The sequence below is a fragment of the Epinephelus fuscoguttatus genome, linkage group LG15, assembly GCF_011397635.1.
Source record: "Epinephelus fuscoguttatus linkage group LG15, E.fuscoguttatus.final_Chr_v1".
Classification (NCBI taxonomy): domain Eukaryota; kingdom Metazoa; phylum Chordata; class Actinopteri; order Perciformes; family Serranidae; genus Epinephelus; species Epinephelus fuscoguttatus.
Window position 1 is genome coordinate 33,270,654 of NC_064766.1, and position 19,363 is coordinate 33,290,016.

The 19,363-nt window shown below is 39.5% G+C and overlaps 1 protein-coding gene across 7 annotated transcripts in view; it reads right to left on the bottom strand.

Moving 5' to 3' along the window:
• Window positions 1-19,363, bottom strand: part of tnr (tenascin R (restrictin, janusin)) — a 269,429-nt gene that overhangs the window by 47,489 nt on the left and 202,577 nt on the right. For all 7 annotated transcript variants that reach the window (XM_049597850.1, XM_049597846.1, XM_049597849.1 and 4 more), the window contains 2 exons: window positions 10,383-10,502; window positions 7,986-8,129 (listed from right to left, as the gene is read on the bottom strand). In XM_049597850.1, coding sequence (XP_049453807.1) covers window positions 7,986-8,129; window positions 10,383-10,502 — 264 coding nt within the window. The remainder of the gene's footprint in view (window positions 1-7,985; window positions 8,130-10,382; window positions 10,503-19,363) is intronic.

Below are 19,363 nucleotides of genomic sequence, written 5' to 3' on the forward strand. Positions count from 1 at the left end.
CATGTAAGGGTGGAAATAAAAGCAGTCTTTCGAAATGTCTGAAGAAAGTGCATCACATACAGGTGGAGAAATGCACAGTTATCGACTGCATAGCTCATCTCTCATCATCCCATCCACCTCAGGCACAGTAATCTAAATTATACAAAAATGGGTTAATGATTAAAAGTAACCATTAGCCAGCTAGTTATTTATTTATAAATCCCGGTGTATTTATATAAATTGTTATTTGTTCAAGTTGCAGTAAATTCTGTTCTTAATTTTTTTTCCGCACATTTTGCTCTTAAATATAACAAAAAGAACCAATAAGAGCAGCATTCAAGTACCAGATCAATACGCAGCAGTGTTGGGCAGTAACATGATACTAGTAATGCGTTGTTTACCTTAACCAGTACTTGGATTTTGCTGGGACGAAAAAACAAGAGCAAGAACACTGCTGCTGCTGCAGGTAGTCTATTTCCACTACAAAAAAACCCAGGTCCTCAAACCTCCGGTCTGAAACACCTCAGCTACTACGATTGACAGCACAACAACATAAAGCTCCAGTATATACACCCCACCAAAGGTGAGCCGTCCATGGCCGTGGACGTCACCTGGAGCCCTACACTGTTTAACAACCAAAACTGGATTTTACTTGTGGACAGCTGCAGCTACAAAGACGTGATGAAGCTTGTGGCTGGATATGTGGTGGATGTAATGTTGCTCAATGAGTGACTCTCGGTCTTCCAAGCAGAGCCTGGGGAAAATACTGGTCACAGACAACTGAAAACTTTGGGGAGATGTGCAATTACCAATTTTATGGGGTGTATCCGAAATGTAATATAAAAGGTAGTGTAACCAATCACTGTTGGCAGGGAGTAATAAGTAAAGTAATATCAGCACTTTGGAAAAGAGTAATGAGTAAGTTATTATAGTTTTAGAGTAACAAGCCCAACACTGATAAGTAGTATCAGTAACAGTACTAATAATGTTAAAATCTTAATCATACACATCCCTACTAAAACTACATGTTGCAAAACTCGAAGTTGCTCTAACTTTTATTTAAGTTAATCATGCTCCAGAGGTTGCAGCCTAATTTTTTCTCCCCAGTTTATATTCATTCCCGGCTCCAGAAAGTGTACCCCAACCCTAATTTGTTTTCCACGTTAACTTTAAAGGCAATTTGTTATAATCCTCTCCCTGCAAAGCACAACCAGTCCCCCACTGCCAGATCTAAGAGAGATGGGAGACATCTGATGTCAGGATTATTTAAAGCCACAAACCATGAAACATGATGCTGCACTACCGAAATACAGTACCTGTTAGCTGTTAGGAAGTTTTATGAATACACGACAACAGGTAAAATATATGTTCTTGCTGAGCTGGTATCCACTCTACTACTATCTACTCTTAACTGAGCCTGCTGTGTAAATATTGTATGAGACAGTAAGCTTCTAGCTTGAGGCACAACTCTATAAACCTTCCTGTCTTTTATACTGTTCGCAAATAAAACTACGCACGCATGCACACATGCGCGCGCGCACACACACACACACACATCCCTAGAATTAGTAACATTTAAATCCTGAATTCAACATCATTTCACAATGTAAATCCTATGATAATGACTTCTAAATCTATTTCTTATGATTTTTGCATAATTCATTTTCCACAGGATCAAATTTGGACCGTCTTTGTACAACGTGTGCCATGTTTGAGAATTTACATCTAAAGCCTGTGTTTGTTTTGTTTTAGTCTGACTGACAGTTTAATCCAAAAGACAACCCTATTTAGCCAGGAAATTAACAATATATTTATAAAAATAAATTCTTATGGTGCCCAGACTGACGTGAAATCACACTTCTGTAACACCATGGCTCACAACTAATAAAAGAATGTACAGCTCTGGTTGTTACAGTATTAGAAATATCACATAATTCTACATACTTTATACAATAACTACTGAATTCAATATTCTATAGAGAATATTTTTAATATATTAGTACAAGTATCAAAGCATTTTACCATAAAATAATTACACAAGTTCTGAAAAGTACATTAAACTGTCAAACATGCCTGGATTGCCTGGAGAATCAAGATTATGTTTCTGTAATAGCAGCACTCTCAGTACTTGGTGAACAACTATCAGGCAGAGCTCAGTGAGGCTGCCCGCAGCAAGGATCTCTGCTGCTTCAAAAACTCGCCAAGCACTTCTCAGCAAGTGGGCTCAGACACATCTGAGGGGGAAAAAAGTCCCGGTGCTGCAGCCTACAGGCTTATTGAGACACCCGTGGCAAAATCCCTTATTTTCCAGCCCTATAGCTTAAATATCAGCCGATGGGGAGCCAAGCTGTCTTACTCTGTGTTGAACTCTCGAGGCATGGAGGCCAGACAACAAAACAACTCTCAGCTGTGGTTAAGAGGCTTGGGACTCGACAAAGAAACTCCACCCAAAAAAAAAAAAAAAAACAACCTATGTGGCTGAGGCAGTCGTGGCCACGTTTTGATCTGAGCCAGACTCGCTGCTTTTTCCTCGCTCCTCTCGCTTCGTGCTGTCAGCTGGCAAACATGTGGGGAGACCATTATTGTAGCAAGAAGCTTCACTGACCCTTCACCTCTTGTACATTACGCCTTTGCATATGCACAGCTGCTATACACCAGATGGACCAGGAACACTTACACTTGCAATAAACAACTCTTTTTAAATTGTCATAAAAGGATATAGAAATTAAAATGCAGACATGAAATTATACACAAACACATATGGAGACATTTTCCAATACAAAGTGTATTCAAACAAATATCTTTGTCCTATCTATGTCCTATATTTGGCATCCAAATATTACCAACCTCATTGTCAGTCTCAACAGCCTCAACACCAGACTACTTTTTATTTTACTATTCAAAATGGGTAAAATCTCATTTTACAACTGCATGCAGTGTGTTGCTTTGGTCAGCATCTCATTGCCCCTCTGATGCTCTCTCTTTCTTTTTATCACAAGACACTACGAGACTAGTGGAACAGTTGGTGAAAAGCCGTCCACAGGTGCACACACAGTGACGAGGCTAACTGTTAGCATCACAAGGCTAATAACGGTTATTAATGGGTTTAACAGTAGAGCTGAGGTGCTGCGGTGTTGATGTGAGTTTGTTGGGACTGTTTAACGGCTCTGTGTCAGATGTTAGCTGCTGATGCTGTGTTAGCTTGTGCTAACTGGGCAGACGTTTAACTGACAGAGAGGAGGGCAGCTCTGAATGGACCGCAAGTGACTTGTCAAGTCTGTATAAAACACACTTTATTTTGAAGTACAGTGAATTTCTGGCACAAAGCTTTTATTCTGAAGTGCCATTTTCTGTTGTAGAGTGAGTGGCTACTTGACAGAGACAGCAAACTAGCTTGAGGACATGGCCAAACACAAGTATGACCCTAAATGTATTTAACTGTGTGGACCTTGAACTAATGACTGAGGAGAAATCTGGACCCTGTGGCTGGACCAGTTGGGATCCACTGATACAACCTATGTAACTGCATCACCAGAAAATTTGAAGTTAACTTTGAATTTATGGTCTAATAGGCCAGCTAAAGCCTGGTTGTTCAATATATGAATTTTAAATTACACTTGTTTTCCATTTTTGGCCAGTTTACATCCTTAATCTTATGGGGTTTTTTTGCAGGTACTCTAGTTCTTTGATATTAATAAGAACATTACTGAAAATTCCTATACCTAATCTTGAAGTGCTTCTTAATGACTGCTTTAGGTTTTATTATATTTTAAAACAGTGTTTCCCAACTGGTGGGTCCCAGTCCAAATGTGGGTTGTGGGTCCATTCTGAATGGAGTGCAAGTGACTCGCAAATGTGTCATGGGAACTGCCCTTTGGTTCGACAGCCCATTGGTTCGACAGCCCATTGTTCTGACCATATTAAACTCATTGTTCCGAAGTCCGTTCCGAAATCATCATGATGCCCTGTGGTTAAGGTCTGGTTAGGTTTAGGCACAAAAACCACTTGGTTAGGGTCAGGAAAAGATCCTGGTGTGGGTTAAAATGAAAAAGAAAGTGAAAACACATAAGCCATGGGCCTGCTCCGCCTTAAGCCAGTTGCGGTGCACCATACGCCCGCCGCGAGCTGTTCAGCACCGTGGACAGTCGGACTAATGGGATGTCGAACCAATGGGCTGTCGAACCAATGACATGGACCCAATGTGTCAAGACTGGAAAAAACACACTTTCAAGTACAGTGAATTTACGGCACAGAGCTTTTATGCTGAAGTCACGTTTCCTGCTGTCGAGTATGTGAATAACGGACAGCTACTTCACAGAGACAGCAAAAGCGCTCCTCAGCATAGCCAAGTGCAAGTATGACACTAAATTTATTAAACTGTGTGGACCTTGAATTAATGACTAATAAGAAGTCTGGACCCCGTGGCTGGACCAGTTGGGAACCACTGTTTTAAACTTCCCTTGCTATTATTTTAATGTGCTATAAAAATAAATGGACTTGACTATTATTTAGGATAGATAAAAAAAATTAAGCCACTGTCACTGGCTGCTCTCTTTCCCTGTAATTCTTAACTCTGTGGCTCAGTACACAGACTGAGACCGACTCAAAAAAAAGAGAGATGACAAAAGAAGCAGACAGAAAGAGAGCTGCAGACCCGGGGAGACGGCAGCAGAGCAATAGGTGGGGTAGTTGACCAAACCAATCAATGGTCTCATCCTCTCTCATAGCCCGTTCACAATGTGACATTTTCCACTGGAGCGTAACAGACTGAGAAAACAAGCTGTGTGAGCGGAGCCGAAACAGGCTTTAAGATTTCAATTAGGAACTTTAATTAACAACACAAGAAGTTCCCTGTGAAGTTGGGGTTGACTAAGGCGCCCCCTGGTGAGACGTGTCATCATCAATCCTGCATGGGGGAAGTCTCTATTGGTGTGTGCCTGTGTGTGCACATACAGTGCGGTGCACAGATGTCTGCACAGTGTACTTTTACAGCATGAAAGTGAACTAGAAGGCTGACACTTTTAATATAAACAGTGTTATTAATACATGTTGTATTTGCTCACGGGGAGCGCTTGATGAAGCTCAGGGATTATCCCTCATTGTTCCTTTGAATTGAATTTTGGGTCCTCAGTGAAATAAGGTAAAAGAGCAGTTGTGAATTGAATTATAAAGTATGAATGTTATTTATTTTTTTTTTTTTGAAGGCCCTATCCGAGGACAACATAAATAATATATATTAGAAAATTGAAATATTACCAGTGATGAGTGAAAAATGCATTGCATGTTCTGCTGGGTCTGTAACACTATATGCCATTCAGTAGTTGCAGGATATATTTTAGTAATATTGGTATAATTCTGAATACAACAAACGTTGAACTCCTGTGGATGTCCCTCCTCTTGTATGGAGGGATTTGATCTATTTGTGTCTTTTCAACTCAAATCATTTTTCCTCCAGAATGGAGTGGCAAGAATAAATTTAGTCTATTTTACTCAGAAAAGGAGAGCAACAAAGTCAAGCACCCAACCGTTTGCTTGATTCAATAAGACATGATTTTCAAAACAAAATCCTTGTCCTCTTTGCTCACTCCATGGTGCTCCCTACATCACAACGATTTCCTAAATTCTTTCATATGAGAGAGTTGAATGAGGGTAGAAATACGTGTTGTTTTTGTTCTCTGGAGAAGCTGAGGTACGTGACGCACAAGGCAGAGCATCTGTTTCCAAATTAGAATCACCTTAAACTGCCAAGAACATTTGTTTATGTATGAGTTACTATGTGCATGTACAGCATTGACATGGTTGCAGGTACACTTAATTTTCCTGAGCCCCATTTATGTTTTGAAGTCTCTGCAGCCCTGCTCTCATACGCTGTCAGAGTTTGTTTCTGTTTCGAGCAGTTCGTCTCTGCTGCAGTGCAGGACAGGTAGCTCTGCTCCTCCCTAGGGGATATGAACTCCTCTGCTGACTGAATTTTTTTTTCTGCAAGAACTCCAGAAAAAACTAAGTTTACAGAGCTGCAACTCAGCTAAACTGGAACAATTCCTTCACCCCTAACTTTGCTCTCGATGGAGCAGCCGATAAAGGTAAATATAATTGGAGAGGTGGGTCACTGAGAGTTAAAGCAGGCAAAAGTTGAACAGAGAGTTCACGAGTTTAATCCTCATGACAGCTTGTGTCTTTGACCAAGTCAGACTCTCGAGCATGGTACTGACCCCTGTGACATAATATATGACTCTGCAACGAGTGGTACATAGAGATAAAGGAAAGGCTTTTAAGTGCAACCCAGAATAATAATAGTGTCTTCCTTTGAATTTTTTTTCTGATGCAAACATGCATCCCTCTAGGGCTGGGCAATGGAAACGTTATGAATGGTGACGGACGATTTTCTAGATGAGAACATTAGAAGCTTCAATAAACAGTTGATAAGTTAATTGATCAACAACCAGTTACACCACAGACATGACATTGTTTCTACGTAATTATCATCATCTTTTCTTATTCAAGTGTTACAGGGAAGTATTAAGGTAAGTTGTGTATATGTGGTTTCGTTCAGAGGTAGGTTTTGACATGGTCATTGGAGTGAATTTGGTTAATTTACATTTTGTTAACAGGTAAGTGCAAGTTTAGGTAAAGAAAGTATTAGGTTCAGTGGTAGGTTAAAAAATTTGTAACATCAGGAATGTAGACTTTTATGCAGAGAAGCTTGACGAAAAGATATTAAAAGCTGAATAAACATATTTAGTTTCAATGGTTGTGGCAATTAAGACCTCACAAATTTAAATTTAAGTTCATTTGCCCCCTACTGTAAGTGTGAACACGAACCAATTCTAGGCAATTATGCAGCTTTGTAACAAAATTGGTCCCTGATTCAGACGAAAGCAAGACAACTCTAGGTCTGAAAGCACCCAAAGCCATTTTGAGGACCTGGAGACACCTGAAATTATACGTCAGTCTTTTCTGAACGGACAGCTTTTTTTACCAATAAAGTTGGATTAGAATACACCACATGCTACTGTCCTGATATCTCAAGTTGAATAGTAACAGGGCTCCTTTATTGAGAGTTTAACATGTCAGCACAGAGACTGACAGCCCAACAGTCACAACAACCCTAAACATAAAAAGCTGTTGTGGATAAAGCTACTTACTGTACAACTGGACACACAACATGCATGCTTAGTTATTAACTAAAGTACCACAAACTATGTTTATCACCTGAAACATCACCGTCCAATAAAACATGCAGACTGCAAGTGCATCTCAAACAGCAGCAATTAGACCTGTCGTCTGGAACGAGCAGTCGCACTCTCAAATAAACACCCCCGCACCTCTGAATCTACTGCGAGGGAACTTAAAGCTTAAGGTAATCTAATCAACAGAAATAGTAACTTAATTTTGACTGTGATATTGTCACGGCTTAGGTAGTACTGCAGAAATTATTTGTTGTTAAGTCTAGGGGAAATAATTAACACTTAGATTATCACTTAGACTTGATGCCCAACAATGCACTGACTGTTTCAGTTCATCTAAGACAGAAATGAAAGGAAGTCTCTTCATGAATGAGGGTTATTATCAACTGCTATTACACAGCACGTCAATTATTATTACCACTTTCTGAGGCAGGTCATTAACTGGTTTGGTACATAAACACTAGGTATATTTTTTCTTTGTATGACATACTTCTGTTGTTTGTGCTACACTTCACTGATGCCCTGAGAGAAATGCATCCGCTGCATTTGACTCATCCTAACTACTTTAGAAGTAGTGTGTAGCCATCGCCCTTGGTCAGGAACAAAGGCAGGAGAAACTCTACTTAACATACTTATTTTTTAGCGTGAATGAAACAGAGCACCCAGAGGAAACCCACGCAAACAGAGAACATTTACATTCCACACAGGAAGGCTCCAGTCAGGCCTGAAGGAGCGCCCTGCTGCGAGGTGACAGTGCTAACCACTGAATCATCGCAGCGCCCACTATACAGGCACCAGCTGAATAAAATGAGCACATACGTGTTTGGAGGTTGGTGATGACGGTGCCGCTGGTGAGGGGTCCTTTGGTGGCGTAGAGGGCTACAGAGTAGGTGGTGCTTGGCTTCAGCTTGGACAGCTGGTGCTCCTGCTTGTTGCCCTCCACGAGGAAAGTATCAGCTGTCACTGGAAAACACAGAAGGTTTATATGTTTACCATACATCTTCAGATTTTCGTTTTGTCTGAATAGACTACATTAAATTCTAACTCTTTGAAAAATGGCTGCTAAAAATGGGAAAAACTGACAATCCTGCAAAAATGAGACATGTCTTCTGCTCTAAAGTTTGACTGAATACTCTGTAATGTACTGTATATGAAATCCAAGACTGAGAATTCATCTCTGATCTTATCTAACTGTATATTCCAAGAATCAATGTAAGGTATTTTAATGACTAATATATCCGTCAAACCAACTTAAAATGTGGTGCATACAATTAAACCACCATTCAGTTACCAGTCTGCATCTTCAGCCTCTGAACAGACTGTGAAAAATTGCTAAATAAGAAAATAACTGTGTAAAAGGAACAAGACTTAATGTAATTGCTGTGGTGTCAGTGGTTCACTGAAAGGATCTTGTTGTGTTAGACGGTTTTAATTTACAGAAATAATAATGAGAGCTGCATCCACCTGCCAATGTTCCCCTCTCTCTGGAATTTCTGCCCTTTCAGTATGTGAAATATCAACACATTTACATGGATAGATAGATACGTTTTCTGGATGTGGTGTAAACATGTCCAAAGAATGCTCCTAAAACCCATGAAATACCAGCATATCCCACATGTCTGAATTGGAAAATGCTCCATTCGTAATATCTGAAGTAAATAAGCTGTTTGCATGACTCCTATCAAATTGAGAATATCACCTTATTTGGAATAATAGTGGAATATTAGTGTGCACGTAAACGTAGTCAGTGATGCTGGTGATGATATGAACAAACCATATTTTTTCCATGCTACACCATTAATCTATTTTATATGCGGTTTGACTGACTGATACCATGATGGTTTGGATTTTATGTGGGTGTTCCTGGTGGCCAATAAAAAATCTATTTTGTAATGCAGGACAATACTCTGTGAGATATGAGATTTATTGACCTTGAGTTAATACACTGACACTCAAGGGAATTTGTCCACGGCTTTACATTGCGCTTCTCCAAACTCTGGCTGGGGCTGCTTTCCAAATATGTGTTCAGCATATAGATACTGTCTCTGTATCTGAGATGATCTGGCTGCAGTCCAGTCAGTCAAGGTGTAACGTACACACTGACTCTGAGAGCTGAGTGATACAGATTCCTCCGGATAAACCCAGGCATGGCTTAGTCAGTGGGGTGATGTGCAAATGAGAGAAATGCTTCTCCAGCCAGTTTAGAAAACCAGGAGAAATGAATAGTTCAAGTGCTGTTAAACATTTGCCTGGTGAGTTTAAGGAGCTTCTTTGCAAAGGCTAATGGCCGACAATGCTGGGTGATGTTTGTTTGAAAAATCAAACCCTTTGAAACTTTTTTACTCTCATGTTTCAACACTCTCGCTGTGTATGTCATGTAGCTTTGTCTGTGGCTGGCCTACCTACTGTAACTTGGCAGTCGTCCACATGGTTCAGGGAGCCAATTATAAACTGACTCTGAGGGGCCGGGCAATATGGCTATCTTTCACCTATCTGGATATGGCTGTCAGACGGTGAATACATGGGAAGCATCAGAAACGTATGCTGCGTAAAAGCTGCAATGTTTGTGTCAAGGCTTAGCAGCTCAAGCAGGCATAAAGAACTGTTCTGAAAGCAAGACACATGGATCCATATTGCCCTGAAGGATCACAGTGATCTCACTTCTTACTGGGAAAACCTTGATGGTGCCTGACACATCACCGCACGATGCACCTGGATGACCTAAAACAAATCTGCTCGTTATGCTCTGACTGTGCAGACTGATCTCACTGCAGTCGGTGCTTTGACTCGATAAGATTCCAATCACTTCATTGTGCAGAGAGCTGCTCTCAATAACAAGATGGTGAGTAAATATTTATGTAAGCAGTGCTTTTCATAAGCAAGGTTGCAAGGTGCTTCATGAAACAAACATCAAACATACACATGATAGCATCAATAAAAAAAGCTGATCTGCAAAAACATGATCCATGGTCCTGTAATATTAACTGGTAGCCAATGTAAGCAGCACATAGCAGTGATGTGAGACAGATTATCAGCTGAATTTTTCAGTATTTGTGACTGTGCAGTGGTCATCCTAGAAATCCAGGCATCAAGAAGAAAAGGGTGTTAATGATTTTATCAGAATGCTTTAATTGGTCTGATTCTTGATGGTTAATCAATCCGTCTATTTATAGTCTAATAAACAGCAAATGAATGAAAGTCTCTCGGACTACTCACCCTGGTTGTGTGTGAGGGTCAGCACGTAGTTGTCGACACTGGAAACAGGTGGATTCCACCTCAGCAGGGCTCCTTGTGGAGTGATGTTGAGAGCTGTCAACTCTGACGGCATGTCCATTGCTGGGATTAAAATACAACAAATATATAAAGCTAGTATATAGACAAAAACAGACAGGAACAGACTTCTTTCAGAGATCAGTTTTCAGGATGTTTCTGAGAAATCTTCAGTGACATCTCGCTAATGTGACAGTAGATCAACAAGTAAATCCAACCAGGCAATCTGAGTGTTCAACCAGACATTTAAAACCTGATCAAACCAGCATGACAGCGCACCGTCCTTATCACTAAAAACGTAACTCCGAATCAAAAATCAGTAGGCTGCAATACTGATACAAAATTGATCGTTCTGTTGTTAATTTAGATTTAAATCTACTTTCTTTAATGTATATAATTCATAGTGCCTCTTCTGTGAAGCAAACCGGACAGCAAACAGTTTTGTGACTGCAGTGAAAATGTTATCAGAAGGCTAAATGCAAATAAATAAAGATTAAAGCAGAATATTTCATTAGATAAAATATAATTACATCCATCTTTTTTCAATAAATTTTTACTTTCGGACTTTACAATACTTTGGAGTTATCTGTTATTGGAAATGTTTGGATTACATCAGCTGTTCCAGTGAGTCGATGACATGGCAATATGATTTAAAATTAGCATACGTGGACACAGCTGCTAGATTGGAAGCGCCTCAGTCTTACTGCATCACTGTCATGCCAGTGATAGTAAAGCACACCATCTCGTGTAAAACTGCTTAAAGGTCTCGTCACTGCAGGGCATGTACTCAGTCAACATGTTGATTATATTTAGCCAAAATTACTATTAACAGTCTTCTTTGAAAAAGTAACAGAAAATGAAAAGTTCAAAGTCTTCAAATTACAGGATATAAGAAGCTAGAAAAAGACCGTTTGATATTTTCTGCTTGAAAAATGTTTGAAACAATTCATAAATGATCAAAATTGTTAATATTTTGTTGATGGAATAACTGATTAAGGGAATAATTGCATCAGGTTTACTAATAACTTTAATAAAAGTTAGTAAAGTTCACTGCTTTGAAAAGCTCTTAACTTGCCCTTAGCTGACAGGTGCAGGAGCATTTTTCATTCAACTAGTTCCCGCAAAAGGAAATTGTTTTAAAATGTTTGTGGAAAGCATCATTTTCTGCCATTTCTACCATTAATTTGTACACAAACTAAGTGGCTGTGTCATAGTTGCTTTCATATGCAAAGAGGCTGTCAGTACATCCTGGTACAACTGCAAACCAAGATAAAATATCAATTACAAATAATTTTGAATTCTAAATGGGTAACCATTGTTCAATCTGCACCTTACTTGTAAATATAGAACCCCAGACACAGAGGAGCTTTGCATTCATACTGATTAATAATGACTCTCTTTGCCATTTTGATCACTGTTTCCACAATTCATATGAACATCAAAGAGAAATTATACAGTCAAAAAGGCTGTAGAAAGTCTCAGTTATTCTCCTGAGCCTACCGTTTCCCCACCCTCTTCCTAATTTCATTCTCAGACTGCTGGACATGCCAAAATTGAGTCTGAATTTAATTATACCTTTAACCTCAGTGTTTCAACCTCAATTTCTCCTCAGGCGTGTTATTTCAGCGCGGTAGAGAGCGTGGCAGGAGAACACAGAACACTGCATGTGCTCCAACGCTCTGCCCAGATGAGGTAATTAATATTGCCCTGCCCTCATCAGAATACAAAAAAAAGAATTGTGCTCATTAGTGCAACGAAGTGAGTTTGAGTCTTTATCTCTACAATAGATGAACAAACCTGATTAAAATCATTACTTTAATTGCAAAAAGGTTTAAGTGAATTTAATGGAGGCTTGCCAAGTCAATTAGATTGGCAATGGAGATGGAGTGGGGATGGCCAATGAAGAAAAAAATAAACAGGTCATCCACCTTCATCAGTCCCAGTGATAATCCAATCATCACTCTCCATCTCCTGATTACACCGATGAATTGCAGGCTTGAGCCAACTACATCACGCTTCGCACTTGGATCTGTATCTGAAAGTCAAGCCCTGGTGCTTAAGATTCAGGACAGGAGAAAAGGTTTGGAAACAAAGGGACAAAAGGCTGCTCTTGGACTAAAGTACGGGGCTGCGGTGCAGTCACTTGCTGATGGGAAGCTCAGTTAGACCTTGAGTGTCAGCTGCCAAAATGCACTGCATTTACATGCTGTTTTGCCAAAATATATTCAGGAATACAGGCGAGCCTGGGTACTGAGATAATGATCCCAGTGACACATGACAGCACTGACTGAACAGGCAAGTCCAAGTGTCAATAACACAATACAGCATGCACAAACACTGCCATAATCCTTCCACACTGTTAGAAAATCTGTAACAGTCAACATGAGGACAAAATAAATGAACTGTTCTGCTGTGCTTCTAATTGCAGTGTTTGCCAGTGTTGTCTTTGATGGGGTCAAATGGGCCAAGTCGTGCTTTTCTGTGGGGTCACTATATTAAAATGACATGAAAACTTGTATCAGACACAATTATTTAGACATATAGCTTTGCTTCACGTTTAATTGCTCAAAACAAAAGAGACAATTGAAGCTGATGGTATCAGATATCATCAGGGGGGAAAGTAGACAGTTTGGTGGTCTGTACCACTAAAAGATTCAGAGCCTGTATGTAGTACCAGAGTGAGTGGACAGCAGCTGCCTCCCTACACCAGTTCGGCAAAGTTGGAAAGATATTCACAGATTCAAACTCCCAGGATCAATAACTCATAAAAGAAATATTGTTAAAACACAAACAACACCTCTTTACACATGTAGTATGGTAGACAACGAGCCACAACTTAATTTTCATCAAAACAAGCCGTCCTCCGAGCTGGACAAATTACACTGCTCTCTTTGTGCAGCCAGCTGTGAAACGAGTGTGAAGGGACTGAAAAGAGATACTATGAAAATATCTAATAACTTCAATCTTAGTTTGGAAAATTGTGTTTTTGCATAGTTTGGTTAAATTTTATTAGGAAAAATATTCAGTAACACTCACTTTTATACAGGGTCCAAAAACACATCAATGTTCTCCTGCTTGTTGTAATGCAGTATTTATTTTTGCACAGTTTCTGTCGAATTTTTATTGGAAAAAAGACTCTCAATCTTAGAGAATACTTTTTTTATACATCAAATGTTCTGAAAGATCAAAGACAGATTTGTTAAAACTAAAGTTAAAACTGTTAAAGTGTTGTTGGTGAATTTAGTTGTAATTTTCTTTTGGTTTAAAACAAAAATGATTTCGAAAGTTTTGACAATATTCACAAATTACTCTGTGGCACTGACATTTAAATAAATCATGTGCTATACACCTTGTCAACTGTGTCAATTTCTTTTTGACACAATACAGGCTTTCAAAATAAATAAATAAATAAATAAATAAATATGTGTATTCAGGGATGCATGACACTGGGTGCAGCAGGAGAACAATATGAGGTGATGAAGGTTGGGTTAGTTGTACCAGCAAGAACTGCAATGTACTTTCACCCCTGGATGTCATCTGACTGATTATGTTGAGAGGTCCCAGTCTCATCTTTGGCTGCTGAGCTAACGTTAGCTAATGCTGTCATCACAGATTGACAGAACAATCTGCTGCTCACCTTTCAAATTGAAAGTAACTGAGTGATTCATACTATAATTCCTGCTAGCTTTAGTTGCCAGTCAGTACTGCACTGCTAACCAGCTACAACACACCGAGCTAGATTATGACAAGCAGTCAGCTAACGAAAGACTGCTTATGGACTGATGGAGTCGCCACACTGATGGTCCTTATGTATACCAAAAACCATCGATTTTGTAACTTTTTAGAATCAAAAGAGGTACAGAGTGGTTTTCCCTCTGTGTGTACAGACATCAGTTTACAATGCATGTTTACTAAGCAACAACTAACAGTTTGGTTTGTAATACAGCTTACTCACAAAATAAATGTTGACACAGTTAATAAGGTAACAGCTTTGATTCTGACCTTGATTTGATGCCAGAAAATTGGGCACCAGAGGGTTTGAGTCGAGGGACATTATGTGTTTTAGGGAGGCATTAACATAAATCCTGTTGGGTCTTAAAGGGAAAATTTTCCACCCTTTATGTGGATGTCCAATCAGTGTTGATGGTAAATTTAGTCAACTGAAGCTATAAATTCCTGTTTGTACTATACTGACCAAGATAGCTGAGTTTTCCTGCCTGTGGAGCCATGCCATCAGTGCCTACATGTACCAGAATGCATTGCACACAAGCAGTCGGTGTCTGTAGGGTGGCTGTCGGCCATGTCCTCTTGTGCTAGCTAATGCAGCCTCAGCCTCAGCCTCTCTCTGCTGCATTTCTTCGACTGTATACTCTGGTGCGAATAAATATGGTACTACAAGGTTTCCTCGTCCATAACATCCCCTGCAGTCGTATTATGGGATGCCATTTTTGGTGAAACGTAGCTAGTTTGCAAAACAAACTACAACAAGGCACTTCTGTTTTCATTGTCGCCAACTACATCACTGTCATGTCAAATGATGTCACTGGATGCAGGAAGAACAGCAGATAAGTCAAGACAGCTTTCTCAATCAATACAACACACACTGAGGAATTTATTGCTTCAATCAATCAAGTACATTTACCATAAACACTGATTTGACATCCACAGAAAAGATGGTGAATTTTCCCTTTAAATAACAGTCACATTCTCTGAAGGTAAATTTAGGTCATGTTTGTTGGTGTGCTCTTAAACCTCTGAAAAAACTTTCATGAAAAATGTTTCAAACTAAATATTTGTGCTTTGCTGAATATGCTATTTTTAGAAACCCCTCAGCTGTGACAGGTGGCCATGAGGTCAGTCTGCTGTGTGCTGTACTCTGTGACCATTATGTAGACCAGACTGCAGCAGACAGTACAGTTAGTGAGACATACTGGGCCATTTCACTCCCTAGTCTATCTCTGCATCCCCTTTCATTACCGTGGAAGCTGCGCTGACACAGTGTACAAAAAAAAAAAAAAAAAAAAAAAGGAGGCTATCGGTGTGAGTGTGTTCTCCACATTTGCCCCACAGCTACACTGGATGTGTCTGTGACACAATAGTAATACTCATGCAGGGCAGCCACAGCTATGCAAACATTGTGTCTGCTGCTTTAACGCTGCAAGTGAGCTGTGCTGGACTTTCAACGCTGAGTTTAGATTGGGAATGTACTGTGTGTGTGTATAGGTAAAAATGTTTGCATGCAAACATTCGTTTGAAAAATGAGACATGACCAATCATTACACCCAATAGGTTATTGGTGTTGTCTTATTTAGCACCTCAAAGGTTCATTAAGTAAATGGTCTTTATGTAGATTCACAGGAAGTAGTCTAACATAACAGTCTTACTCTTAAATGGGCAACAGACTGCACTTGTATAGCGCCGTCTAGTCTTTCCAGCACTCAAAGCGCTTTTACACTACATGTCACATTCACCCATTTACACACTGGTGGCCGAGGCTGCCATACATGGTGCCACCTGCTACTCAGGAACCATTCACCCACCCATGGAACAATCAGGAGCAATTTGGGGTTCAGCATCTTGCCCAAGGATACTTCCAGTAAACCTATCGTAAAACTTCAATTAGTAGTAGTAGTAGTATTACTTGCTTAAATCACTGAAATCAACAGGCCTATATTTGGGAAAGGCCTTTAACTCCTTTCAGCCAAAACTGTTTCTCAGCAAAGATCAGGAAATATAATCAAATTATTTATTTAAACTACTATGACTATAACTTGTTTAAAAATTAGGCTTCAGATAATATATCAATTATGTATATCATTAAATATATCATTTGATCTAGCTCTGACAGCGTTCAAAGATTGCAGTACCCGGCATACCGACACAACACCATTTTATCCTGTCAAAACAATACTTCCAACTTGGATTCATTTTTATTAAAAAAAAAAACCCTTTTGATTCTTTTGATCTGAGGACCCTTAAGGATTAAATGAATATGAATAATGTACAGGATAATCGAGGAATGGACACATAATTTGAGGTAGCCAACAACGTGGTTTTATACATCCCAAGAGCTTCTATTAAGAAATGAACTGCTTGGCAACCAGACCAGGCCTCTAATTGAGACAGGCCTTTACTTGTCAAAATGTGTGGGCACACCGGGCTGGTAAAAGGAACTGGGCGTTTAACTGGGACGAGGCTTTAAATTAAAGTTTTATGGTGAGTTAACTTGCTTTCTCTGAGCATGCCGGAGCTACAAGAACTTTGGATTATCCTAATCCTTTCAATGATGAAAGGAGTACTCAGATCTTTTAGCACTTTTTATTTCAATACTCTGTTACTAGACGATAACGATACGATACAATGTTACGATAAATTGTTTTATTGCAAATCGTGATAAAAAACACAATAAGTTGAATATGGTGAATTTCTATTATTGGGACAATCATTAATATCGTGTCCAGCAGCACCCCAAGAGACTCTGCAAATACAGACTGCATATACACCAACCTCATTAAATGCAAAAGATCCCAATCGAGCATCGGCATATTTCATATCCAGAGATATGACGCCATCAGATCATTGAGAAGTCTGACTTTTGAAGATTGTTTGTTTTTCACTTAAAAGGATGTTCACTAAAACAAGATGTTTATTCCATCTGTGATGCAATAAAAATATTTGTTTCCTGACAAACTGTAAGGTGAAGTGATTCCAGTATGTTTTGATGCCATTTTTAAGACTTTCAAGCACATTTTGATAATTACCAGGATTATACTGTGAATCACAAGTATTTTGGACAGGATATTTGTGACATGAAATTTTCATATCCTCCCATGGTGAGATACAAATAAAAGTCCTGCTTTCAAAATGTCACCTAAGTAAAAGTACAAAAGTATTGGAATTAAAATGTACTTAAAGTACCAGAAGTATAAGTACTCACTATACAAAGTGTCCAATTTTAGATAACACTTCATAATGTTACTGGATGATACCTATTGGTGGATTAATAAGTGAATGTTAAGTACCGTCTATTTTCGTTAAGTGTCAGAGCAAAATAATAGACCACTTAGCTTAAATGACCACTGTTGCACCTTTAATTGATCATAATGGAAGTGGTCTTTTGCGGCATTTAAGTAGACATGTCAAGCTGAGACTGTGACAAGTGTAACAGCACAGTGCAAGCCAAAAAACTGCAGGCGGCTAAACACCAAAGAGAAGTCCAGCCGAACAAGACGTGCTGATTTCTGACAAGAAGAAAATGGTTTCAAAGATGAAAACCATGCACTCTATTTTTTTGACTGTAGGTATGCATATATTATTCTTCCCTCTTATTCTCAGTCTCCCATTTGCATATATTGTTTGCCAGTCCCTCTGCCTGGCAACATGTCCTTGTGTTAACCCATGTATTTCTTTTAATTTATACTTTATCTGTGATGGCTCCTGCAAATTTTATCTTTTTATGATTCAATGTTAATTGTAATTTTGTGGCATATCTTAACAAAGCATCCATTTAAAATAGAAGTCTCCCTCATCTATCTTTTCTTGAAATAGCTGGTAAAGAATCAGACGAACAGGGAGGACTTTAATGGTCTGTCTCCGAACTAAAGTTTTAGGACAAGTGATACTTTACCAGGGGTTCTGACACATTGCTAATGAGCACCATTATTAGCCCTCCATTAAACGGACCTTCACATAGTCCATTTAGTGTCTACCCTAAATTCCTTTTAGATTAGTAGCACCTGCTGTGTTAGCTAAATGAAATATGGCTCCCTGCTTTTTCATCCCCTTTGACAATAATTGATTATGGAAGTGAAGTAAGTAGCAATTGCAGCGTTATTCAAGTCATTACATACTTGGCCAGGCAATGCTGGATTACTCTTCCAAATCCCCTGTTTATGTATTGTTGTTGAAAGCGGCATTAAAAAGTCCCTGGTTGGGCATTGTGCGATGTGAGGAAAATGTTATTTACCATTTCTAACAAGCTTGACTTTGGAGTTATGTTCTTTTCAGGCTATTACAGCCCCGACGGCTTTGCTCATTGTAAGTACACTGGGATTGTTAAAAAGGAAGCTGATGATAAAGAATTGGAGGGGAAGAGCAAGACAGAAGAAAAAGTGAGAGAAAGAGAGTCTTTTAGCTGCTGCTGCTTCTTTTTTTTTCCTCGCTCTTGAACCTGGCGGCTCCTGGTGAATCAGGTCTCATTGGTATGCAAACAGACCTCCTGCTCTCCTCTTTTCTCTCCTATCCCGGGCTCTCCTTAGCTCTCTCCTCTCACACACTGAAGATTATGCGTACAGCACTGGGAGAGTGTGTTAATCTTAGGTTAGTGGAAGAAGGGTGTCCCATATTTACATGCATGTGTGTACGAGTGTATGTTAAGAGTCTGAAAGTGTTCTCACTTATAATGACGAATTGGGAAGAAACAGGGGGAGAGACACAGAGAGAGAAACTAAAGAGGGGAAAGGATGAAGCAGAGAGGAAATGGAAAGAAAGATGGAGGACAGAGGAGAGAAGGATACTATGAGAAAGAGAGAGGTGTAACAATACATGAGGGTAGAAGTAAGGCAAAAGTATAAAGAGATAAGAAAGGAAGGTAAGCGGAGAGATAGAGGAGAATGAGATGGAGCTGAGAGTAGGTTACCAATTACTGGGTCATGGAGTGGACAGTCTCATCTATTGCAGCAGTAAAAGATTGCACCTCCTGCAATGTCAGCTGTACTCTTAGATTTTGCCTGACGTCTGTATTCGTGTGAGTGTGTGTGTTGTTCTTTTTAGCACATAACTCCCAACGCGCAGCTGTTATTGTTGTGGGAAGAACAATTGGTCTGAGAGTCTCGCAGAGAGAAGGGGAATTCTTCATTCAGTTTACATGGCAAACATTTTGTCCCTGCGCCGCACCCCCACCCGTACAACATGTCGTTTATCAAAGA